Source organism: Bos grunniens, chromosome 25 (genome assembly GCF_055505025.1).
Source record: "Bos grunniens cultivar Pamir isolate PY7600 chromosome 25, Bosgru_T2T1.0, whole genome shotgun sequence".
NCBI classification, from domain to species: domain Eukaryota; kingdom Metazoa; phylum Chordata; class Mammalia; order Artiodactyla; family Bovidae; genus Bos; species Bos grunniens.
Genome location: NC_141189.1, coordinates 6,246,751 through 6,271,373, shown reverse-complemented (window position 1 = coordinate 6,271,373; position 24,623 = coordinate 6,246,751). Strand labels below are relative to the sequence as shown.

Sequence of the window (24,623 nt, the reverse complement as noted above, 5' to 3'; positions counted from 1 at the left end):
TAGTCACCATCTGCAATGATTTTGGTGCTCAAGAAAATAAAGTCTGACACTGTTTCCATTGTTTCCCCATCTATTTGCCATGAAGTGATGGGACCAGATGCCATGATCTTAGTTTTCTGAATGTTGGGTTTTAAGCCAGCTTTTTTTCACTGTCCTCTTTCACTTCCATCAAGAGACTCTTTAGTTCTTCTTTGCTCTCTGCCATAAGGGTGGTGTCATCTGTGTATATGGGGTTATTGATATTTCTCCAGGCAATCTGGATTCCAGCTTGTGCTTCATCCAGCCTGGCATTTCTCATGATGTACTCTGCATATAAGTTAAATAAGCAGGGTGACAATATACAGTCTTGACATACTCCTTTCCCGATTTGGAACCAGTCTGTTGTTCTGTGTCCAGTTCTAACTGTTGCTTCTTGACCTGCATACAGATTTCTCAGGAGGCAGGTCAGGTGGTCTGGTATTCCCATCTCTTTCAGAATTTTCCACACTTTGTTGTGATCCACACAGTCTAAGGCTTTGGTGTAGTCAATAAAGCAGAAGTAGACATTTTTCTGGAACTCTCTTGCTTTTTCGATGATCCAGTGGATGTTGGCAATTTGATCTCTGATTCCTCTGCCTTTCTTAAATCCAGCTTGAACATTTGGAAGTTCACAGTTCACGTACTGTTGAAGCCTGGCTTGGGGAATTTTGAACATTGCTTTGCTAGTGTGTGAGATGAGGGCTAGTGTGTGTAGCAGTTTGACCATTTTTTGACATTGCCTTTCTTTGGGATTGGAATGAAAAGTGATCTTTTCCAGTCCTGTGGCCACTGCTGAGTTTTCCAAATTTGCTGGCATATTGAGTGCAGCACTTTCACAGCATTATCTTTCAGAATTTGAAATAGCTCAACTGGAATTCCATCACCTCCACTAGCTTTGTTCATAGTGATGCTTCCTAAGGCCCACTTGACTTCACATTCCAGGATGTCTGGCTCTAGGTGAGTGATCACATCATCAGCCTTGTGTAGTTCAATGAAACTATGAGCCATGCCATGTAGGGCCACCCAAGCTGGACAGGTCATGGAGGAGAGTTCTGACAAAACATGGTCCATTGGAGAAGGGAATGGCAAACCACTTCAGTATCCTTGCCTTGAGAACCCCATGAACAGTATGAAAAGACAATGCATAATAACCACACTATTATTGTTTGGTTTCCTTTCACTGATTTTCTTTGTTTCTGCATTTTCTCAGTTCTCTGATTAAGCTTATTCTTTAGCTAAAGTTTTTCCACAGAGAAAAGGCAGGCTGAGGACATGGAGGGGCGGCAAGGACTATATAGACCTGCTTTGCTTCAGTTTCTCAACTGAGATTGCAGAGACAGGGGCATACCACCTACCGCCGCCCCCTACCCCTGCTCCCCGAGAGACCTATCCTCAGGCAAGGAAAGCTAATAATTCCTGTTCTGAGCACTTGGCCTGCATTAAGATATTCAATTTACCCCATAACCCTATGAGCTAAGTGTTGTTATGACCCCTCTTCTACAAATTAGCAAGAAGGGACACATAAAGGTGAAGTGACCACTCAAGTATGCATCCCTAACTACTCAAGCAGTTGGGATTCAAATTTAGATCATCTAGCTTTAGAGCCCAAGGTGTTAACTTCAACCAGGCTCAGCCTCGCCCAGGAATATAGTGCGTGTGTGGTGGGGGAGGGGAGGAGGTGGGGTGTGGGGGGTAGAGGGGGTGGGACTATCACTAAAGCCTGGATCTTTTGAGAGGGTAGGCACCCAAACCAGAGACAAGATGGCTGGGTTGAAGTAGGAGAATGCTTTTTCAGACCCACACACATTGCCCCATAGAGAAATCCCCTCCCCCTCCCAGAAGCAGAGGCACTTTTATAGACTTTACAGCAAAGAGGAGGAGGACTTCCTTAGCGTTTGCTCACTCTCTACTCTATCCCAGAATCTCTTTTCTGATAAACTAACCGCTAACATCTCTACCAAGGGCTTCCCTGGTGACCCAGTGGTAAAGAATCTGCCTGCCAATGCAGGAGATCTTCCCCTGGGGTCAGGAAGATCCTCTGCAGAAGGAAATAGAAACCCACTCCAGTATTCTTGAGTTTCCTTGGTGGCTCAGAGGGTAGAGCATCTATCTGCAATGCTGGAGACCCGGGTTTGATCCCTGGGTTGGGAAGGTCCCCTGGAGAAGGAAATGGCAACCCACTCCAGTATTCTTGCCTGAAAAATCCCATGGACTTAGGAGCCTGGTAGGCTACAGACCATTGGGTCCCAAGGAGTTGGACACGACTGAGCGACTTCACTTTCTTTCTTTCACTTTTCCAGTATTCTTACTTGGGAAATTCTATGGACAGAGGAGCCTGGCAGCATATAGTCCATGGGGTTGCAAAGAATTGGACACATTTTAGCAACTAAACATCATCTCAACCACACCATATAAAGTTCCTTCATGTCTCTCTTAACTGATTCTTGTGAAAACTCTTTGAGATAAACAGTATTGCAAAAAAAAAAAAAAAAAAAACAGTATTGCTGCTGCTAAGTCGCTTCAGTTGTGTCCGACTCTGTGTGACCCCAGAGACGGCAGCCCACCAGGCTCCCCCGTCCCTGGGATTCTCCAGGCAAGAACACTGGTGTGGGTTGCCATTTCCTTCTCCAATGCATGAAAGTGAAAAGTGAAAGTGAAGCTGCTCTTTCGTGTCCAACTCCTAGCGACCCCATGGACTGCAGCCCACCAGGCTCCTCCGTCCATGGGATTTGCCAGGCAAGAGTACTGGAGTGGGGTGCCATTGCCTTCTCCCATAAACAGTATTGGGGTTATTTAATTCCCACTTGACAGGCTGGAGAAGAGTCCTGCCCAAGCAGTTAAACTATGAATCCAGAACACAGAGCCAGAACTTGGGATTCCAAATTCTGCCTGTTTGCTTAGATTCAAGGGGCTTTCTGAAATAACTCTGCAGGTTGTGTCATCTTCCTGTGGGATAAATATTTCCTTCCACACTTCCCATCACGTTCCCACTCTTGTTCCAAATGCTGCAAAGCCAGTTGTGACCACAAAGATGATATGTACTTCCTTCTATCCATGACTATGTTGGGTATTCACTGAACTTATGGTGTCAGATATTAGGGGATGTTGCAGATGGTTCAAACATGTTACTATCAGAATCATTTGGGTTTCCAGAAGAGCAGAAAGTGATGAAAAGGAGTAAAAGAGGAATCAGAGAAGAGAGGGAAATATCAGACAATCATATAGAAGGGAATTAATGAAACAGGAAGTGTGAGATGAAGGGAAAAAACAAGTGTCCTGGGGTACATTGCAGAAGAAAGGCAAGGCACTGGCCTCTCCTCATTGCTTCAGTGACTACCTAACAAGTTTTGCTTGACTCTATGCTGGCCTCACCCAGGTGATTCTCTTTTTCTAAGAAATTAATTTATTTATTATAATTGGAGGCTAATTACTTTACAATATATATATATATATTTTTTGCCATACATTGACATGAACCAGCCACAAGCATGCATGTGTCCCCCTGTCCCGACCCCCCTCCCACCTCCGTCCTGGTGATTCTCTTCTTAAACCACGACAGAGCCTGCTAATACATGGATCTTGTAACATTCCTCTGTGGTTCAAATCCTTACAACCACCTTCATCATCCCCAAGATAAAATCTTAGTGCCTCAGGGTAGAATCTCAAGACTCTTCTTCATCTGGCTAAGAGTGGCTTCTTCAACTTGTCTTGACCCATCTCGTCATGCATTTGGCCAGAGGGAGAACAGGAGAGAGGGCATTTCACGCTGTGAGAACGGCTGATCTTATCCATCGTCATCATTGTTGAGTGTGCTTCTCATTTCTTAGTTGCAAAACACAGGGTCTAAATCAAGCCAACTTTTTACTGCTATTAATAATAAGGAAATGATTGAATCCCAGACCCAACTAGGGTCCCTCTTCTTGTAAGGTCAAGGTTTCACCCTGGTCTGGTCAACAGGGGGCTGGCCAGTGCGCAGGGCCTCTGGAAAAAGCCACTGGGCTTTGCAGGCACCATCGTGACCTACCTTATACTTGTTAGGGTACATCACTGGGATTTGAACATTTTAGTTGAGGTAAAATTCATATGACACAAAATCAACCATTTTAAAGTGAATAATTCAGTATCACTTACCACATTCACAAAGTTGTGCTACCAACAGCTCTATCTTGCTCCAAAACATTTCCCTTATACCAAAATAAAATTTGTGCCCATCAAACACTTTCTCCCCACTCTCTCCTCGCCCCAGGCCCTGATAACAACCAATGTAAGTTCTCTCTTCATAGATTTGTCTATTTCTGATGTTTCATATAAATGGATTCAGGTAATATGTGGCCTTTTGTGTCTGGATTCTTTCATTTAGGTTTTCAAGGTTCATTCCTCTTGCACCATGCATTCAGTACGTCACTCTTTCAATGGCTGAATAACTATTCTATCTGTGGATGAAAAAATTAACAGTCCATCTAAGAAAGAAACAGAACACTTTCTTTGAGCCAATCTGAGGATTATAACCCAAGAGACAATCTTTCAGAAAGCTCTGAGGACTGTTCCGAATATTTGAGGTCAAAGCAAAGTTAGGTAAGTTTTTGAGTGAAAAGGTTGTATATCAAATGACATATCGACAGTTTATGCAACCCAGATCTGCACCCTTAGAAAATTAAAGGGATTGCTGTCTCTAAGGAGTCATCTTGCTGGCACCAGGGAAAAGTGCTCTTGACATGAAGCAGGCATTCTGATGTCTTCTAAGAGGGCTGGTTAATGCATGTTCACAAGGTACCCTAAAGGGAGAGGGTGGCCCAAATGTTCAAAAGGAATTTTATGTGTCACAATTTTTTCTTTCTTTTTTTTTTTTTTGTCAACCTTTTTTGTTCAACCCTTTTATTCTTTAAAATCAGGATCTAGTTTCTTTGTCACATTATGTTCAGCACAGGGAGCTCAGCTTGGTGCTCTGTGGTCACCTTGATGGGCGGGATTGGGGGTGGGAGGGAGGCCCAAGAGGGAGGGGATATATGTATACATGCAGCTAGCTCACTTCACTCTACAGCGGAAACTAACACAGCATTGTAAAGCAACTACACCTCAATTTAAAAAAAAAGAAAACCTTTTTTTGTTGTGCCTTAAAAATAAGTCCTGTATGGACACACAACAATTTGTTTATCCATTCATCCACTGATTTTGTTCCCACCCTTTTGCTTTGGGGAATAGCATTGCAATGGATATGAAGATACATGTATTTGAGAAACTGTTTTCAGTTCTCTTAGACATCTATCCAAGAGTGCAATTCTTGAGTCATGTGGTAATTCTATGCCGACCTTGCAGAGGAGCTGCCAAACATTTTCCCTGATGGTTGTACTACTTTACAATCCCACCAGCATGAATGAGCCACCCAATTTGTACACATTCTCACCAACACTTGCTTTTTACCTTTTTTATTTATAACCATCGTAGTGCTTGTGGTGCAATAAGATTTCTGAAACTTTGATTTTCTGTAACTAAAATAAAAAATCCAAATGGTTAAGAATCTATAAGAATTTGCCAGAGATTGTTGTTGTTCTGTTGCTCAGTCATGTCCAACTCTTTGCAACCCCATGGACTGCAGCACACCAGGCTCCCCTGTCCTTCGCCGTTTCATAGAGTTTTCTCAAAATCATGTCCATTGAGTCGGTGATGCCATCCAACCATCTCATCCTCTGTCATCCCATTTTCCTCCTGCCTTTAATCTTTGCCAACATCAGGGTCTTTTCCAGTGTGTGGCTCTTTGCATCAGATGGCCAAAGTATTGGAGCTTCAGCTTTAGCATCAGTCCTTCCAATGAATATTCAGGGTTGATTTCCTTTAGGATCGACTGGTTTGATTGCCAGAGATAGAGGGAGAGCAAGGAGAGGAAAGAGTGGGAGGGATCCTGCTTCAGGAGGCCCCTGAGCCTTCTATGTGCTCCAGGGACACCTATGCTCTCTGCTATATAGACAGTTGGCTAGTAGGGATCCACAGAACATGACTGATATGAAGGCCCTGGGTGAGTTATTTAAACCTTCTCAGCCTCAGTTGCCTAAACTATATAATGAGAGTTAACAGCTTTCCTCCTAAAGGAGTGCATACCAAACAAGTCCTGATCCATGACCTGAAGTGCTTGGGTCCTGGATCTCCAAGTTGGCCTCCTGGTAGCTTTGACTAAAGAGAACATGTGACTTCACCCATCAGATACCTGACCCTTAGCAGACCCTCTAGAAATGTGCACTCATATGAGTTCATAAACAGTTAACTAGTATCAAGACTTCTAGAGTAAACACAAACTATCGAATGTATCTTTTGTCAGCAAATTACAGTGAAAAATATTTAAAATTATTAGGAGTCTGCTGAGTGTGAGCTCATTTTTTCACTCCTTATTGGTTGTGTTTAAATAGTTCATTTTACCACCTGCTGTGTATGGAGATACTAAATCAAAAATGTTTAGGACATTATTTCCTGGATTCTAATTGGGATTGGGGTGTCTGTCCTGCTGTGTGAGTTCAGGGCCCTGAGTGGGACCTCCAGCCCCATGTTCGCCAACCCTATAGGTGCCAAAGCCCCCCTGGGTTGAAATCCTTCACACTTTCCTCCTCCTGGCTTGGGGGAGCAATTGTTTCTAGAAAGGTCCCAAACTTGAGTCCACTGTTGGTAAGGAAAAGATAAAATCCCAAAGGAACAAACAGGAGTAAGAAGAGCACATTCCCTTCTTACAGACACAGCATATTTATAAGATTCAGTCAGGACTTCCAGGCAGTTACCAGATTCCTTTTCCTGGGCTGAGTCACTCATTCCCACCCTGAGTCACTGGGAGTACTGGATGCTGCTCATTACAGGCTACCCAAACTCTGGATGATCTCCCTGGGCCAAACTAAAGCTTATTCACCTGGGAGTTTGTACATCCTGGGAGGTAGGAGGGCCAGTCTATATGATGGGGTGCAGAAGGCTGGTTCTGCTCCCAACTGGGATCCACTCGGATTACAAATCTGTCTCAGGTTCCCTGTGGGATTGGGCTCCACAGAAACCACATCTTCAACTCAGCTTTCCCTTCTGCCCCACTCAGGTCCCTGCATCCCTTTACTTGAGATCACTCTCTCAGTATTTGTGCCAGAACCCCCATATCAGGTTCTGCTTTTAAGGAACCCAACCTAAGACAGTGACCGAGTCCAAGCTAATGTGTGTACAGTGCCATTCAGCCAAGGGGCATCGAGGTGTTGAAATTCAGCCCAAACTCTGTGGTCTAAGCAATGCAAAGACCACATTTACCCAAAGCCACTAGTCCTCATTTGCCCAAAGCCGCTGATGAGTCTAGACTCAGTCCTGGACAGTGCTGGGATTTTAAACTTAGGAGCTCCAGCTTCAGAGGCACCCATCTCTCAGTTAGAGTGTGGTGCTGCCTCCTTATAATAAAGTAAGACAAAGAAGACCAAGGTGAGGGATGGGGAGAGCTATATAAGCCAAAAGGTGCCCTTGTGACCACCAGCCTCAACAATAATCACAAACTTATGGAAGAGTCTGTTGAAAGATCTGTTTTTCTTATTCATCTCAGAGTAAATTGCCAACCTGATAATTTACACCCCCGTATCACCCACAAACAACAACATCTCCTATGTGACCACAATATGACCTCCAAGTCAGGAGGTTAATGCACATCACTACCAGCTAACCTCAGAGCCCCCAGACCCCCACCTGCCCAACCATGTCCTTGTAGCAGAAGGACCCACCTCCTGAACTACATTAGGATGTCACCTCTTTGAAGTCTCCTTCATCTGCTACATGTTCAGTCCATCTCTGGTTTTCATGATGTTGCCTCTTTCAAAGATTCCAAACCAGTTACAAACCAGGAGGAGAATGCTCCCCCACTTGGGTTTGTCTGACTCTTCAGATTTCCTGCCTCCTTGGCAGGATTATCACACAGGTGAAGTGAGTTCTTCTCACTGTGTCCCATCAGGTGAAGCACCAGCAATTTATCCTGTTCCTGATGCTGCTATCTGATCCCTTGATGAAAGGGGTGTCTGCCAGGTTTCTCTGCTCTGATGCTCCCCTTTCCCTCTGTAATTAGTGGGCATTTGGAGCAGCAGTACTTTGAAGCTATGCGTTTCCTCATGAAGGAATTGCAATATATACATACATACATATACACATGTACATACACAGCCCCCTCAGCTTGGCCCAGTGTCCTTTTAACACGTCCCCCTCAATGTTTACATTTCCCTGCTTTCTAGCCCAAAATGGTCCATCGTCATCACATACTTTCCCAACCCTGGAATCAGCCTTTTCTCTAAGGATCCCTGGTTCATTTCAGTGGAAAATGATATTTATAATCCAAGGTCTGGGCACAAGGTGTGCTTGTGGCTAAGAAGGTGTCTCTGTTTCTAACACACAGTAGTGAAAAGCAGTAGGTATTATGTGTTTCATAGCTACACAAACATAAACACATACCTATTTGTCTCTATGTGTATCTATCTGTCATCTATCTGAATGGAAAAGCATGTATTTACCTGATAATTCAGTTTCAATCCCTGACCAACAGGGTTTCTTCTAGATTCTCCATCCCTGAACCAGGGACTCCTTCTCCAACAGTGAGAATGTTGGCCTCCACCATCTCTCATATTTACCACTTGATCAATTCTCCCTTATGACCCCAATCCATGATCCATCCCTTTCCACTGACAATGCCCCCTCACCCTATGGGCCACCCCCACAAGTGAGCATTTTGGGTTCCCTCACCTGTGCCCGGCTGCCATCCCTGTGGACACCCTCCCCTCCCTACTCGGTCTCTGACTTAGAGCCACTGTCCTCCTTCTCTGGCCCCACCTTGACGTGTGAGGCTGCCCACCTTCTGTGGCCCACCTTCGGGTTTAGGACTGGATTGTCCAGGAAGAGACGGCAGGCAGGGGAAGGAGAGGGGAGGGAAGGGGCAGGAAAGGGAAGAGATGGCAGGCAGGGGAAGGAGAGGGGAGGGAAGGGGCAGGACAGGGAAAGGAAGGGCCGTGTGCAGCTTCTGACCCCACTGAAACTGACCAGTGCGTGTAGCCTTTCTCCCCAGTCAACCATCTTTTATTCCGTGTTTACTGTGTTAAGATGGTTGTGAGTTGAGGGTGGAATACAAAGAGGTATGGAAAATATGTGCTCCAAAAAAAGGTAGATCTAAACTAAAAGGGTAGATTTAAAAGGTAGATTTCTAAACACTGGGCAAAGTCATAGTCAATTAACTCTTACCTATTTAATATGTTAAGGTGGAGTTTTGAAGATGGCCACACCCACCAGCAACTGTGATAGTCAAAAAGTATTTGGTCACTGCATCCCCAGACTGGGTTGTACACCTCCACCCTAACATGCACAAAGGCATCAGGTAATACTCTTGTAAGCAGATGTTTATTGTCTTGCTCAATATGTTTTATTTAGCATATTCAAGCTAAAATTTGTGATATAAATATCATTCCAGTCCCCATTTTAATTCTTATTTTCATTAAACTCTGTCGATAAGATTGTTGAGAGATCTTCTTTCTGATCAGTGCTCAGGAGGAGTAGATAGTACTAACTGGGGTAGATGGAGAGTGTCCTATGAGAACCTGTGAAGTTGAGGATCTGGCACTTGCTAATCACCTCCTTTGTATGGCACATAGTATCTAATAATCCAGGTCGGCAGCGAGAAAGCTAAATGATTATGCAGAACCCTACTCACCAGCAAGTACAGTAGGTGAAGCCCATCTTCATTTATTGGCTTTATCAAAGTAGACCACGTCTCTGGTGTTCTGAGATGCAGCTTCCTTCAAAACCAAAGTGCAAATCCTTAGAGAAAGTCAGGCTCCACCTGTGGTCCCAGGCCTCTGGGCACAACCTTCAGAATAACAGGTTGTTCTGGCTGCGTGAGTCCTTGAGTGTATAATTTCAGGGGGATCTGTGACAGTTAAACAAGCACAGGAGAAGTAATTAATGAAGCCCTGCTAACAAACAAACAAAAAAAGCAAAGTAGACAAGATACTGCTTTACAAATGTCGGGCATGACTTAGCGACCAAAACAACAACAACAAAGCTTTTAGCATGATCTATATTGGATTTTTTTAAACTATCAGTTCAATATGTTTAGTAGATACAAGGGCAGATAAGGGGACAGCTAAGCTGTCTATATTTCCTTAAATGAATTTTAATAGTTTATGTCTTCGAGAGAGTTGGTTTATTTAACATATTTATAAAACATGTGGGAAGAAAGTTGCTCACAGTATTCCCTTATCATGTCCTATCAGAATTTAACTTCCACTTTTATGGAGATATAATTGATTTATAGCAGTGCCTATATTTAAGGTATATAGCATAATGATTTATTTATAGAGGTCATAAAGTTATTACCACGGTAAGTTTTGTTAACACTCATCATCTCATATAGGAAGAAAAGAAAAAGAAATATTGTTTCCCCTGTGAGAAAAGTCTTAGGATGCACTCACTGACATCATACAGAAATGGTAACAACAGTTACTGTGCTTTGCATGACAGCCCTGCTGCTGCTGCTGCTGCTGCTGCTGCTGCGTCGCGTAAGTCATGTCCGACTCTGTGCGACCCCATAGACGGCAGCCCAGCAGGCTCCGCTGTCCCTGGGATTCTCCAGGCAAGAACACTGGAGTGGGTTGCCATTTCCTTCTCCAATGCATGAAAGTGAAAAGTGAAAGTGAAGTCGCTCAGTCGTGTCTGACTCTTCACGACCCCATGGACTGCAGCCCACCAGGCTCCTCTGTCCATGGGATTTTCCAGGCAAGAGTACTGGAGTGGGGTGCCATCGCCTTCTCTGATGACAGCCCTAGTACTCATTTGTAACTGAAAGTTTGCAGTTTTTGACCACCTTCGTTCAATTTTGCCTGCCTATCTTTGATTCTTTATATTTATTCAGAGCTGTGTCAAGAGGGATAGTGATAACATTCATCCCTCATTCATTCCACAAAATACCTATTTGAGCACCTATTCTGTACCAGGCTTGATACAAAGTCAGGTTGGCCTGTGTTCTTTATTGATTTAAATTTTAAGTAAAAATACCGAGTATTTAAAATGTACCAGATTCTTAGGCGTTATGGCAAAATTTTTCCATCAATTTTACTATACAAGCAGTGGCTGAGACCTGCTGTCAGAAGAGCCTCTCTAAGTTCTGGTGGGGAAGAGCATCACTGAAAAGTCATGATGAAAAGTCACTGCTCTCATGATTGTGCACACACTTCCTTCCAGTGAATTTGAAACCAAATTTAAAATCTTTCTTCCATTCAATGCATGGTGTGCAGTCCTGCCACACTAACTGCATTGACTCCAGACAACCTTTTATAGTTGGGTCTTTATGAAGCTGCTGACTTAGCCCTCCAGGGATGATTGACAAGTAAAGGTTTCAGGTGATTCCAAAGAGATTCTCTGGCTGATAGAATAAGTTATCCTTTGAATTGATAACATACCTAGATATATAGAGATCCATCTGTTAAAAATGGAGAAGGAAATGGCAACCCACTCCAATGTTCTTGCCTGGAGAATCCCAGGGACAGGGGAGCCTGGGCTGCCATCTATGGGGTCGCACAGAGTCGGACACGACTGAAGCGACTTAGCAGCAGCAGCAGCAGCATCAGTTAAAAAACAACTCCCAATAAAACGTTATTAATGCAGAAAGTGAATTGCTGACCTGTGTTTCTTTACAAGGTTTGAAGGAGAAGTTCTGCAGGATTCTGATGAGAGCAAGTTTTATGTTCATGATGGCAAACCTCATGCCAAGGCAGTTTCGGGGTCCAGTTCCAAAAGGCAGGTAGACGTAAGGATTTATGCTGTCCTTGTTCTTCTTACTGAACCTGGATCCACAACAGTAGAGGAAACAAGTGAATGAAACAGAAAAACCAGAAGAGCTGCAGGTCTGAGGTTTTAACTTAACTCTTGGACCTGTAGCATAAGGAGATTTCTGTGGGCTGGTGACTGCACACTGCTGTGGTGAGAAAGATAAGTTCCACTCCCTGCACCCTACAGAAGCTTTCACTCCTGTTAAGTTGAGGTAATGGTTATTTAAAGAAAAGGTATCCTTAAACTCTAAATTTACATTCAGGGTGGTGACATGTTCACTCTCTGAAAGGCAGTTAGGAAATGAATCTGATTGAAGAAAACATGGGTTCCATCTCCAAGCACACTTATGTCACTCGTGTGCTCATGGGGGAAGGAAGCAGGAGAAACACCTCTGAGTATTTAAATTGTTATATTTCAACTGCTTTCCCTCGTTTCCCTTCCAACCTCCATGTGTCATTATCTCTCTACCTCTCTCTGCCACACACAGAATGCTTAGGTCAGTAGAATTCTGTCAGCATGGGATGCCAGGCTACTCCAGATAATCACAGATTTCTTTGTCTATCTGTTCCACTAGCCTATAAATTCCCTGATGGTTAGACCTCTGTTTTATAAAAATTTGACTCCTCGGTATTTTAATATGTCAAGGAAAAATGCATATTTGGGGAAAGTGATAATAGCATTGTGGTTACATATATTTAAAAGAGTCCTTATTTTGTAAAACATTATGTAAATTTACAGACAATGTGACAAAATAATATGGAGATGGAAGGACAGCAGTGTCACGTGAATGTGCAAACATGGGTTGACGCTTCTTAAGCAGGGAATAGACACACACAGATATACATTGTACAGCAGAAACGAACACAACTAGCAATATACCACAATAAAAATGTATTTCATAGGCTTGTGCCTATAGAGTATACCTGTATATGTTTCAAATACACCCACACTTGTGTATGTTTGTAAAATTCTCCATAATAGGCCTTTGTAAATATTTGGTTTCCCGCTCCGTGGCCCAGTCCCTGACATACACAGGTAAGCACTAAATCTCTGCTTGACGGCTGAATGAATGAAAGGGAAGTATGGTGAGTGGTCTCCATTTTTAGTTTCCGGATGCTGCAGGAGGGGGAGCTGCTGAGCTTGAGGGAGAAACAGAGTGTCCCTGGTCTAGAACAGGGGACTTGGTGGACTCTGACTCTTCTATCAACAAGTATTGTGTGTCACCACTATGGTAGAACTTGGACATCGGGGCAAACAAGACAACCGTTGGCCATCAGGGTGAGATGAAATGACAAACCGTAGTCAAGGTGAAATGAAAGTCCAGATCCCAGGCAGTGCCTGAAAAGTTCATTCCAAACCTTGATCCCTGCACACTAAATGGGAGAGAATCAACTCTATCCAGAGTTCAAACTGTGCCCAAACCAGACCTTTGCTCCTAATTCCTGAAAAGGATACTCAACAGCTCTCCAAGGAGGAAATCTAGATGTCTAGAGAGCAGAGGACTTCTCTTTGGAAAGTCACCAAATACTGAGACAGAAGGGAGCTGGCCCAGGTCTGCACCCAAGACAGAACCAGGGCCCCTGGGTGCTCCTCCATCCTCAGTGAGGCTGCTTGAACCACAGGGATGAGACCTCTGGTCTCCAGCCTGTGCTCCCACAATAGTAAGAGCAAACAGCAGCCGTGTCTAAAAATAAGGAATGTGGGACATGTGTGAATTCAGAGAGCTAGGAGAGAATAGAGAGAAAGGCTTAAAAGAAACAAAAAGCCTATACACCTGAAATAAGACAGTAGTAAGGTAACTTATGGAATGTGCATACAAACATATGCACATAGAATATTGTTTATAGTTTATTGTTAAATAAATCAAGCCTTTTAGAACTAAATAATATATAAGAATACCACTCAAAGTTTCAAAAATCTATATATGTGTAGAAAACTGTCCACAAGGACATACATTATTAATGAGGCCTATCGTACTGTATTAGGAATAAAGACAGCTAATAATTTTATTTTTTCTAATCTAGTTTGAATAATTCAACTCAAAGAATGAACCCAGTTAAAGAGAAAAATCTTTTAAACAATAAAAAGATATACAGGTAAACGGTCGCACGGTCACCCGTTTGACACCTATAATAAGAGTTGTCAGAACTTGCAAGCACCAAAAAGGATGAGGTGGGCGTCTCTTCTCCAGGGTCTTGTACCTTTCGGGACGGAACTCCTCGGGCTCTGGCCAGAGCTCTGGGTTGTTGTGAAGAACGAAGAGCGGCACCAGCACGGTTGTCCCTTTGGGAATGGTCACCCCGTGGATTTCCACATCCTTCTTACAGACCCTCTCAAGTCTCCCAGCAATTGGAAACATTCTCAGAGTCTCATTCACCACCATGTCAAGATACTCCATCTGCACCAGGGCATCGTAGGTGGGAGGGGCCTCGGAAAAGAAAAACAGATTTTGATAAATTAAGATTTTGGATCAACCTTCAACTCCATCAATGCAGTCCTATTGAAATGTTAAGTGCTCTAGGGAATAATTTAAATTGATCAAGGACATTTATGGACATTTTAGTATCTATCATGTCCTTTGATCTCTCACGGGCCCATTGCGATGTAGAATAGTGAGGACTTGGAAGATGTTGGGACAGTGCCCTAACCAGGGTCTGAAATCCTGCACATTATCATGCAGTGTATTTCTTTCTCAGGAGAACAAATGTGAGCAATAGGCTAAAACCCTTACTCTTAAGTGAAATAGGCAAAAATCACTGTTTCTTTTTGAAAGTGAGGCCACATGTAAGTACCAAGGAAAGAGAATGTGTAAAAGAGCAAATCCCCTATTCAACATGAAGGTTCTCAGTTGAAGGCTCTTGACTGCTCATTCTTTTCGTTATATGTATACAGTTTGGAAATACTACATTAAATGAAAACTCTGTAAATGATTTGGAGAGAAATGAATTCCTTTCTAAACCAAATCCGCAAATAAAGAATAAGACTGAGTGCTACTAGCAACACAGTTTCAGTTCTAGAGGAAATTACAAGGGAATCAGAATCCTCAACTCCACCCTCTGTTGCTGGAAGAGTCCTCTATTGTCCCTGCAGGTGTGACCAGAAGGTTTGAAGGTCTAAATAAGCCACTCCAGCCCCAGGGGCCAGCTCTCCTCATACCACAAAGAACTCCAGTTTTTGCAGATATCTGAGACTAGTGAGGGTGGTATGTGGCTGTCACATGGGGTTATATTTAAGGGGCAACATTGTGGAGGATAGGAGTGGCTCAAGAGCCAACACCCTGGATCACAGCTTGGCTTGATCACCACCAGGTACACGACTAGTGTCTGGAAGTATTTCATCTCCCTGTCACTCAGGTATCTCATAGGTTACATGGAGACAGATGGAGCTGACCCTCCATAGGGTTGTGTGGCAGAGACACACTGCTCACCCAGCATCCCGTGTAGTCCCCATATTTCCCAGGCCATCTGAAGTTATGGGAAACCAACTTTGCCAATGGGCTGTGAACTGAGGTGGTTATGGCAGTTCAGAGACAAAATATTTGAAAAGTCAGTGAGCAACTCTCAGGTTCCTGTTCCCCAGATAACAAGAATGTTTCAGATAAGGCAGTTACAAGAAGGTGGAGCCTCAGCCTGTATCCCCAAGTGACTCTGTGGAGCAGAACTGTGTACTAATTCCTCCACTAACAATCCATGTTGGATGTGTAGATGTGGGTTAAAAGTAAACCTTTGCTATGAAAGCCCCTGAGATTTTTAGGCTAATCTGTTACTGAGGCATAACCTAGACTCTCCTGACTAAGACTGAATTTTATGAAGGTTAGATTCATTCATAAATGGAAAGTGTTTAGATAAACATAGATAGTAAGAAGTAAATATTAGCCAATAGTGGTGTTGTTATTATAAGTATTATTATAAAAAGAGGAGAACACAATGCTTTAACTACTCTCTGTCTCTTAGTGACTTTTTCATCTTATTGCACCAAAATAATCCCCAAATAAGATTTACCAGAGAAGACACATCATCTGTAATTTAGGTGGGCACTACTATCTGTCCTTATCTTGTAGCTAACTCTGTGATTCCCTCCCATTCTCATTCAGGTGGCTCACCTTGAATTAGTGGAAAGGTGGCTACTGTGATGTGAGCAGCCTGTTTGAAAGTCACCCACAAGATGGGGCTTCTTGATCCTGACCCCTACCATTGCCTTGTGCTGCAGACATGTGGAATACGAGACACGTGTAGAACATGTAAGGAGCTGAGTCAGCCAGCTAGTTAGCCATGGCTAGCCCAGATCAGCCAACACCCAGACCACAGCAAGTCCAGCTGTAGTAGTAAAGAATCTGCCTGCCATGCAGGAGCTGCAGGAGACACAGGGTCAATTCCTGGGTTGGGAAGATCCCCTGGAGGAGGTCTTGGCAACCCACTCCAGTGTTCTTGCCTGGAGAATCCCATGGAGAGAGGAGCCTGGCAGGCTACAGTCCACAGGGTTGCAAAGAGTCAGACATGACTGAAGCAACTTAGCATGCAGCATGCATGCATGCAAACACTAGAGTAATAGATGTTGACTGTTAGATGCCACCAAGATTTTGTGAGTTTTTAACATGGCATACGGTAATATGTGATATGCCAACACCAGCCTTTTTTTCCACAGTACCTACATTCCTGTGTGTGCAAGGCATTATCTATGTTTCCCCTTTGTTTTGTACACCTAGATCCTTCCTAAATAGCACAGGTAAAAGATTTGAGGCTTATGTTTTCTGCAAATATGTTCAAGAAGCAGCAAGAAGGCATTTTTGCTAAGGCTTCACCTTCACTTCTCTTTCCAGGTATCATCACTCACCTTATTAGGGAAAGTTGCATCAATTTCCTCCTGCAGCTTCTGCTGGACATCAGGGTGAGTGGTCAATTCATATATAATGAAGGAAAGAGTACTGCTAGTGGTCTCATAGCCACCAAAAATAAAGATAGTACTTTGGGCCACGAGTTCTATGTCAGACAGAGCTAAAGGGAGACAAGAGACATTTTATATTATATGAAACACATCGATATAAAACATCACAGTTTAGATGATGAGAAATCAAATGAAACTGCCAAATCCCTATGGGGAAAATGTAAAAGCAATTAGAGTCAAACTGGGAGTGTTTTGTATTCTCAGTCTTCCGAGGGAGGGGAAATACGTATACCTATGGCTGATTTATGTTGTTGTATGGCAGAACCCAACAATATTGTAAAAAAAATTATTCTCTAATTAAAAATAAATACATACATAAAAAAACAAGAAAAAGGCAGAAATTGTTTTAATCCAGTTTTCTCACTGTCCATAATCCCTGCAGATGGTAACTGCAGCCATGAAATTAAAAGACACTTGTTCCTCAGAAGAAAAGCTATGACAAACTTAGACAACATATTAAAAACAGAGATATCACTTTGTCGACAAAGGTCCAAATACTCAAAGCTTGGTTTTTCCAATAGTCATGTGTGGATGTGAGAGTTGGACCATAAAGAAAGCTGAGAGCCAAAGAATTGATGCTTTTGAACTGTGGTGTTGGAGAAGACTCTTGAGAGTCCCTTGGACTGCAAGGAGATCAAATCAGTCAATCCTAAATGAAATCAGTCCTGATTATTCATTGGAAGGACTGATGCTGAAGCTGAAGCTCCAAAACTCTAGCCACCTGATGCAAAGAACTGATTCTTTAGAAAAGACCCTGATGCTGGGAAAGATTGAAGGCAGGAGGAGAAGGGGATGACAGAGGATGAGATGGTTGGATGGCATCACTGACTCAATGGACATGAGTTTGAGCAAGCTTCAGGAGTTGGTGATGGACAGGGAAGCCTGGTGTGCTGCTGTCCATGGGGTCACAAAGAGTCAGACACGACTGAGCCACTGCACTGGACTAATACTATTCTTGGCTCCCTGCTCCTGACTATGCTGCCTCCCCAGCGACAGAGTTTGGTAATTTCAAGAGACAGCATTTTTGTCTAACAAACACAGTGTAATCAGTGTGTCCCTTGGAGAAACCTTAAAGCACTTTAGTTATAAGTAATATGGGGCCATATTCTCTTCCAGAATAATTTAAATTACTCTAGTTAAAGTATAACTTGATTCTTGGATAAATTGTACAAGGGTAAGGCCACATTATGGGAGAAATTAAACTATCTTTTATCTAAATATGTTTGTAGGAACTCCAAAATCACTGCAGATGGTGATTGCAAAAGTGAAATTAAAAGACGCTTACTCCTTGGAAGGAAAGTTATGACCAACCTAGTTAGCATATTAAAAAGCAGAGATATTACTTTGCCAACAAAGGTCCATCTAGCCAAGGCTATGGTTTTTCCAGTGGTCATGTATGGATATGACAGTTGGACTGTGAAGAAAGCTGAGCGCCGAAGAATTGATGCTTTTGAACTGTGGTGTTGGAGAAGACTCTTCAGAGTCCCTTGGACTGCAAGGAGATCCAACCAGTCCATTCTGAAGGAGATCAGCCCTGGGTGTTCTTTGGAAGGACTGATGTTGAAGCTGAAACTCCAAGGTCACCTCATGTGAAGAGTTGACTCATTGGAAAAGACTCTGATGCTGGGAGGGATTGGGGGCAGGACGAGAAGGGGATGACAGAGGATGAGATGGCTGGATGGCATCACCGACTTGATGGATGTGAGTCTGAGTGAACTCTGGGAGTTGGTGATGGACAGGGAGGCCTGGCGTGCTGCGATTCATGGGGTCGAAAGGAGTTGGACACGACTGAGCAACTCAACTGAACTGAACTGAAGAGAAAAATAGAAGGCTCTTTCTAGTCAAAGTGTGTTCATGGACCAGCAGCATCACCAACATCTGGGAACTTATTAGAATATCAGAGACTCAATTCCAAACTAGAACAATGGAGTCAGAGTCTGGCTTTTCATAAGATGTGGTGATTAGTGTGTAATACTTGGCTAAGAAGCATGGATTATACAATTGACAGGCATCAGGCAACAGAAGACCTGAGGCACAAGTCTTCTCAGGGTGATCTCAGATAGGCACAAAAACTACAGAGACGGACTAAAAGCCAGAAGAGCTGTGAGTGAGCCTAGTCTAATCAATGGCATTAAAATACCAGAAGGAAGGATGTGTCTGTGGAAGGACACTGGTCAGTGTGCACCATAGAAAAATGAGGTCCAGGGAGGGGAATTAGCAATGCTGATTCAATCCTGGCCTGAAGGTCTTCTTCCTCAGTACATGCGCACTGTTTACTCTCCTTTATGCTCAGCAAAAAAACCCTTGTAATTATAAATATGTCTCTCTTTTCAATTTCTCCTGAGAGACCAACCATGGTCAGTCTCTCAGCTATTTGATGGGACTGAAGTAGGACCTTTGTTACTTAGAGCACTCAAATCAATGTAGTACCTGCCCCAGCCAAGCGAGTGACAACAAAAACAATAGAGAATGAGTGGAAGAGAGATCGACAAGGTTCTGATTGCCCCATGATGATTTCTGTGATTCTATTGTGGGTAAATTCAACTATCAAATTCTTTCCCCCAGTGAGCATAAACCCATGATACTCCAGAATGTTTAAAGCTGTACTAATACGTGGCTATTTAAATTTTAATCACAATTAAATGCTATACTTCAATGGCAATAACCACATGTTAAGTGCTCAATAGCCACATATGTCAAGTGGTTACTATATTAAACAATGCGGACATAGAATACTCCTTCTTCACAGAAAGATGTATTGAACCATGTACTTACATATCTAGATAGATATTATAGATTGAAGTAGATTTAAACATAGTTTTAGATATATTTATAGTGGTGTGCTGGCGTCAGCTCATTCTTCCCCCTGGAAATCCTCGAGCATCTACCCCCATAACCAGAGCCTGCCTACTTTACTACTTTGTGCTCTCACCTACACCTCTGACTTTATGGGGGGCTGTCCCCCACCACCTCTTTCAGAGAAGGAGTTAACTTAGAGCTCCAGTTAATAAAAACTCCTGGGTGTGACAAGAGTGTTTCAACCTATAAACTCCTCTGAAGCTTCTCTAGCCTGCCTGACAGGCTTGTCCGGCCACATGTGATTGCTCAGAGCCTCCCAACCGTGAGATGCACGAGATGCTTTAAACCTTCTAAAAACAGATTCTTTAGAGAAGTTAGAAAACTATTAGTATTAGTGGGCTGATTAGAAATTGTATTGGTGAAGGGTTTTTCATTTGTTGAGCCAATGTTTACTGCTAAGTCTCCACATCCCCTGCCCTTATACACGTTACTGAATATATAGAAGAAATAAGTATTAACCTTTGATATTAATCACGTTGGACCTTAGGCTAAGTAAATTCTTTCCTTAATTAAAACCCACTACACCCTCACCCTATAGGAATGTAACTTTATCTGGTACCTTCGGAAGGTGGCGTCTGTTTTAAGAATAATCACCCCTGGAGAAATAAGTGTCCTGGTTGACTGACCGCTGTCACAAGGAGAGGGTCATAAATTGTCAGCAGGCCCCCTGGCCAGAAGATGATGTAACACCCCTAAGACCTCTGTATACATTTGTATGAAGCACCTGACTTTGATAAAAGTCAGGACTGCTGACCCCGTGTGACTTTTGCATAACATCTCAGTGTATAAAAGTAGACCATGGAAAATAAAGAATTGGGATCAGTTCCTCGAAAGACTGGTCTCCCCATGTCTCTCTCCCTCTCAAACTCTGGCTGAGTCTCCATCTGGAGCGCGGAACCCGCCATGCTTACTAATTATGCCTGGGCTTCTAAGATCTGACCAGGGAGGCCTCAGTGTCTCCTCTCCTTCGGGAGAACGGAAGGACGCCTGCGGCCTACATAAGTGGTACAAACTTCTTGTCTTGAAGTTTTATTGGTCTCCCGCGTAAACCAAGCTACTCAGCCTCTTTTCTCCACTGAATTTTCCTACTGAGCTATCCTCATTCTATTACTCTTTACATCTCTAATTAATATCTAATTGAAGCTATTGTATCCTGATCCTCGCTGTCACCATCCCCGCTTCGAACTCCCTGGATCAGCTGGGGCTGGACCCCGGCATTGCTCCAGAATAAAATTTTTAAAATTCAAGAATTTTGTGACATGGTCGTCAAATGACTGATAGCTTAAAATTTAACATGTGGGAGTGATCATGGTAAGGGCAGATATGGAACTACTTATGCTTACTGTCTTGTGTAAAAATATTTTATGTTCTTAGCTTTATCCACTGGAAAGATCTAGAAGCAAAGAATCCCTAGAGGCAATGAATCCCTAGAGGCAATAAGCATTCCTAAGATCCTAGATTGTGATTTATAAATACCATTTTTCAATAAAGGGAACCAGAGCTCCTTTGAAAAAACAGCTGATTCCAGGGCTACTCAGGGGTAAGAGAAACCTGGATTGTCTTACATCAGAAAGTGAGGAAGTTCTTAGAAAAAGATATTTTAAAGGACAATGGAAACTCTGTATGCACTGATGGTGCATCCTTACACATTTGCCAAAACCCATGGAATGTATAATACTAAGAATGAACCCTAAGGTCAGCTATACACTTTGGATGATAATGATGCATTAATGTAGGTTTATTGATTCTAACAAATGCACAACTCTGGTGTGGTCTTTTGATAGTGGGGGGAAGACTGTGTGTAGTTGGGGCAGGATGTATATTGGAAATCTCTATACTTTGCACTCAATTTTCTTATAAAACTAACTATTCTAAAAATAGTCCATTAAAAAAAGATTTAAAGTGAAGAAAGGAGAAAAGAAAAAAGAATGTAAGGTCCTACTTGAAAAAGCTCCAGTGGACAAACCAGAAAGAATTTGAGAATCAAAATGAAAAGTGATGTAAGAGAGTACATGAGATCATGCTATATAAATATAGATGAACAAGTAAGCCAACAAGAGAGAATGGAGAGCTTCCCTACAAAAGAACATCAACTCATAAATACAGAAGAATGACGGGATCAGAAAGTCATCGTGTTATAACCATCATGGTAACGATGGTTTCAGTCAGAAACCACCCATGAATGATAAAATAAGTAGGTGACAATTTGAAGAGAAACAGTGTATTTCCAGTCTCACAGGCTTCTCTCACAAGTCATTTATTAATTACAAAAGGGAAAAAATAATCTCTAGAGTAGAGTAAGCTTGTAAATACAACCTTATCCAAGAGTTCCAAGTTAAGGGCACCAACAGTGGGACACTGTGGATCTGGAGGAGCCTGAGAATTGATATGAGAACAAAGCTCCCCAGAGATTCAGCTGTAGGTGATCCACTGACCATGACTCACTTCTGGGCCTGACATCCTTGCCACACTTGCCCTTTTGAGCTCTGAACAAAGCTGTGCCTGGAAACTTCCAGGAAGTACCATAGTCTACTCTTTCTGCACAAGTGTCTTTCTTCCATTTGGCAGAAATTCTCACATGCCTGGAAAACTTCTTGCACATTTTGAGAACTGCACCCTACCCATGCGCCTTCCCATAGCGGCCCCCACGAAGCTCTCCATGGTTACCTTTATGGTTGTCAATTTCTTTGGAATTCTGAGAATTAATCATTAGCTGAAGTAAATCCACTCGATTCTGGAAACAGAAAGAGAAATCAATTTTAGAAATTACTTCTGAAGATAGAAATAAATCAGGAGTGTATATTTAACTTCTTTCCTGAAAATATGGCCCCTTAAAGAGCAAGAGTCTAACTAATATTGCCTGAGTCCTCAGTGAACAAAACCACCCACCTACAAATCTTAGAGACCATGTTGCTTCCCTGAGAGAAACCCAGCCATCACGTCCCACTGGTTTTTTGCCCTCACTCTCTCTGATCTTTGGTTTCTTTGACTTTTGAAACAGCTTCTTAACCAGATAGTTATCTGCTGTCTCTCCTGTCACACCTGTTTGCTCAGGAACAGGTCCATGGCTTCAATCCTTTTTTCCCCTTCAACTTTAACTCTTAATGAATGGACACACAAATCAACTCCCTCACATTGCATAGGTCGCCAGCAGATTTTGCAGAAGCATCTACAAACTCTTGACCCTCCCAGGACTCTACACATTCTTTAGTGACATCCTGTAACCAGCCCATCTCTCCTAACCTGCAGACAACCTTGTGCTAGCCTCATGGCATCATGAAGGCCAAACTGGGTTAACCCACTTGTGGCTTCACTGGCCAGAGAAGACGCCTGCTCACTTCAGACCATGACAGGGCTCAACTTTTTAAAAGACTGCAATGTATCAGGCATCCGATGGAGTATTTCATCAGACAACCTATAAAATATGAGGCTTGGCATTGAAGTAATTCTTTACCAAGTTAATATTTGGTAAAATATCAGTAAAATTATTTTTAATCAGTAACTCTTATCCCTCATATACTAATTAGCATGCTTCTCTGGTTCAGTAAAAGAACCAGAGAAGAACTCTCTGGCTCATAATCTTATTTTCTTCCCCATTCTTTTGCTCTTCCATTGCCCCCCAAATTTTAGAACCATCATATTCTATACTCTATAGTTTTCTACCTATCTTTCAAAAATGCAAAGATGCATATAAGTCATATGTACACAGCTCAATAAATTATCAAAAAGTGCACACCCACTTGTAAACACCACCAGACTTTACCATTTGTTTATCTGTGAGGCGACTTTCTTTAATCTTCTTTACAGATTTTGTGAAAAAGTCCACAGTACTTTTTGGAAACAGAGTAATGTTTAATATTTCAAAAACTGGGTTGAGAAATGGAAATAATACTGCAGAGAAAAAGATAAAAGTAAGCTCGGTGAAAATGCAAATTTTACTTTGCATTTAGCAAATATAGTTTACCTTTAGCAGATTTAATTTGCTCTACCAATCAAAAGAGTAAAACCACCAGGATACTCAGTCATGACCCATTGCCTCTAGACCTTTGCTCAGACTTCCAAGTCAATGACTGATTGAAGCCAAGTCCACATCTGGGGCCCATCACTATAGTAGTGAGATCAGTGGTTCCCTCTGCATCTTTGGACTGACCAAAGAACAGGATTACATTCTGGCACCTCATGGCCTTTAATTCTTGGACTAGCATCTCTTTGGATAAACCAGACCAAAATCTGTTACTTCAATTAATTGTGCAGTTAAAAAAAAATTGTCACGATCAAAATAATACAGTATGTGTCTTTCTACTACAATGGAATAGAATTAGAAATCAATAACAGAAAGACAATTAAGAGATACACAAATATGTGGAAATTAAATAACACACTTCTAAATAACCAATGGGTTGTAGAAGACATAAAAAGGGCAATCAAAAATTGCTTTTAAATGACTAAAAATGAAGACACACTATATCAAATCTGATGGGATGTAGCAAAAGCAGTGTTCAGGGAGATATTTGTGGCTGTACATTTAGATATTAAAAGAACAAAGATCCTAAGTCAAGAACCTAAATTTCCACCTTCACACTCTGAAAGGAGGAGCACAAACAAAACTTAAAGTGAGTAGAAGGCAGAAAATGGTAAAGAGAAGTGAAGAAACTATAATGAGTAGGAGATTAAAAAACAGTGGAGAGAATCAGTGAAACTAAAAGTTGATGCTTTGAAAGATTTTTTTAGCTAGACTGGCCAAAAAAAAAAAAAAAAGAAAATACTCAAATTGCTAGCATTGAAAGTAAAAGAAGGGAGATTACAAATGACATTTTAAAAAGTACAGGGACTATAATGAAATCTTTATATACTCAATATCTTATAATAACCTATACTGGGGAAGAACTTGGAAAAGAATATGTGTTTTGTGTACATAGCTGAATTACTTTGCTGTAATCTAACGCAACATTGTAAATCAACTTTACTTCAATAAAAAAGTAATCTATGAACAA

The 24,623-nt window shown here is 42.2% G+C and overlaps 1 protein-coding gene across 2 annotated transcripts in view; it reads right to left on the bottom strand.

The window, feature by feature from the left end:
- Positions 1-9,398: 9,398 nt before the first annotated feature.
- LOC147344832 (cytochrome P450 3A28) overlaps positions 9,399-24,623 on the bottom strand; it is a 38,382-nt gene continuing 23,157 nt past the window's right edge. For both annotated transcript variants that reach the window (XM_086374069.1, XM_086374070.1), the window contains 6 exons: positions 23,393-23,520; positions 22,297-22,363; positions 16,660-16,820; positions 14,028-14,254; positions 11,678-11,840; positions 9,399-9,925 (listed from right to left, as the gene is read on the bottom strand). In XM_086374069.1, coding sequence (XP_086230195.1) covers positions 9,818-9,925; positions 11,678-11,840; positions 14,028-14,254; positions 16,660-16,820; positions 22,297-22,363; positions 23,393-23,520 — 854 coding nt within the window. In that variant the 3' untranslated portion in view covers positions 9,399-9,817. The remainder of the gene's footprint in view (positions 9,926-11,677; positions 11,841-14,027; positions 14,255-16,659; positions 16,821-22,296; positions 22,364-23,392; positions 23,521-24,623) is intronic.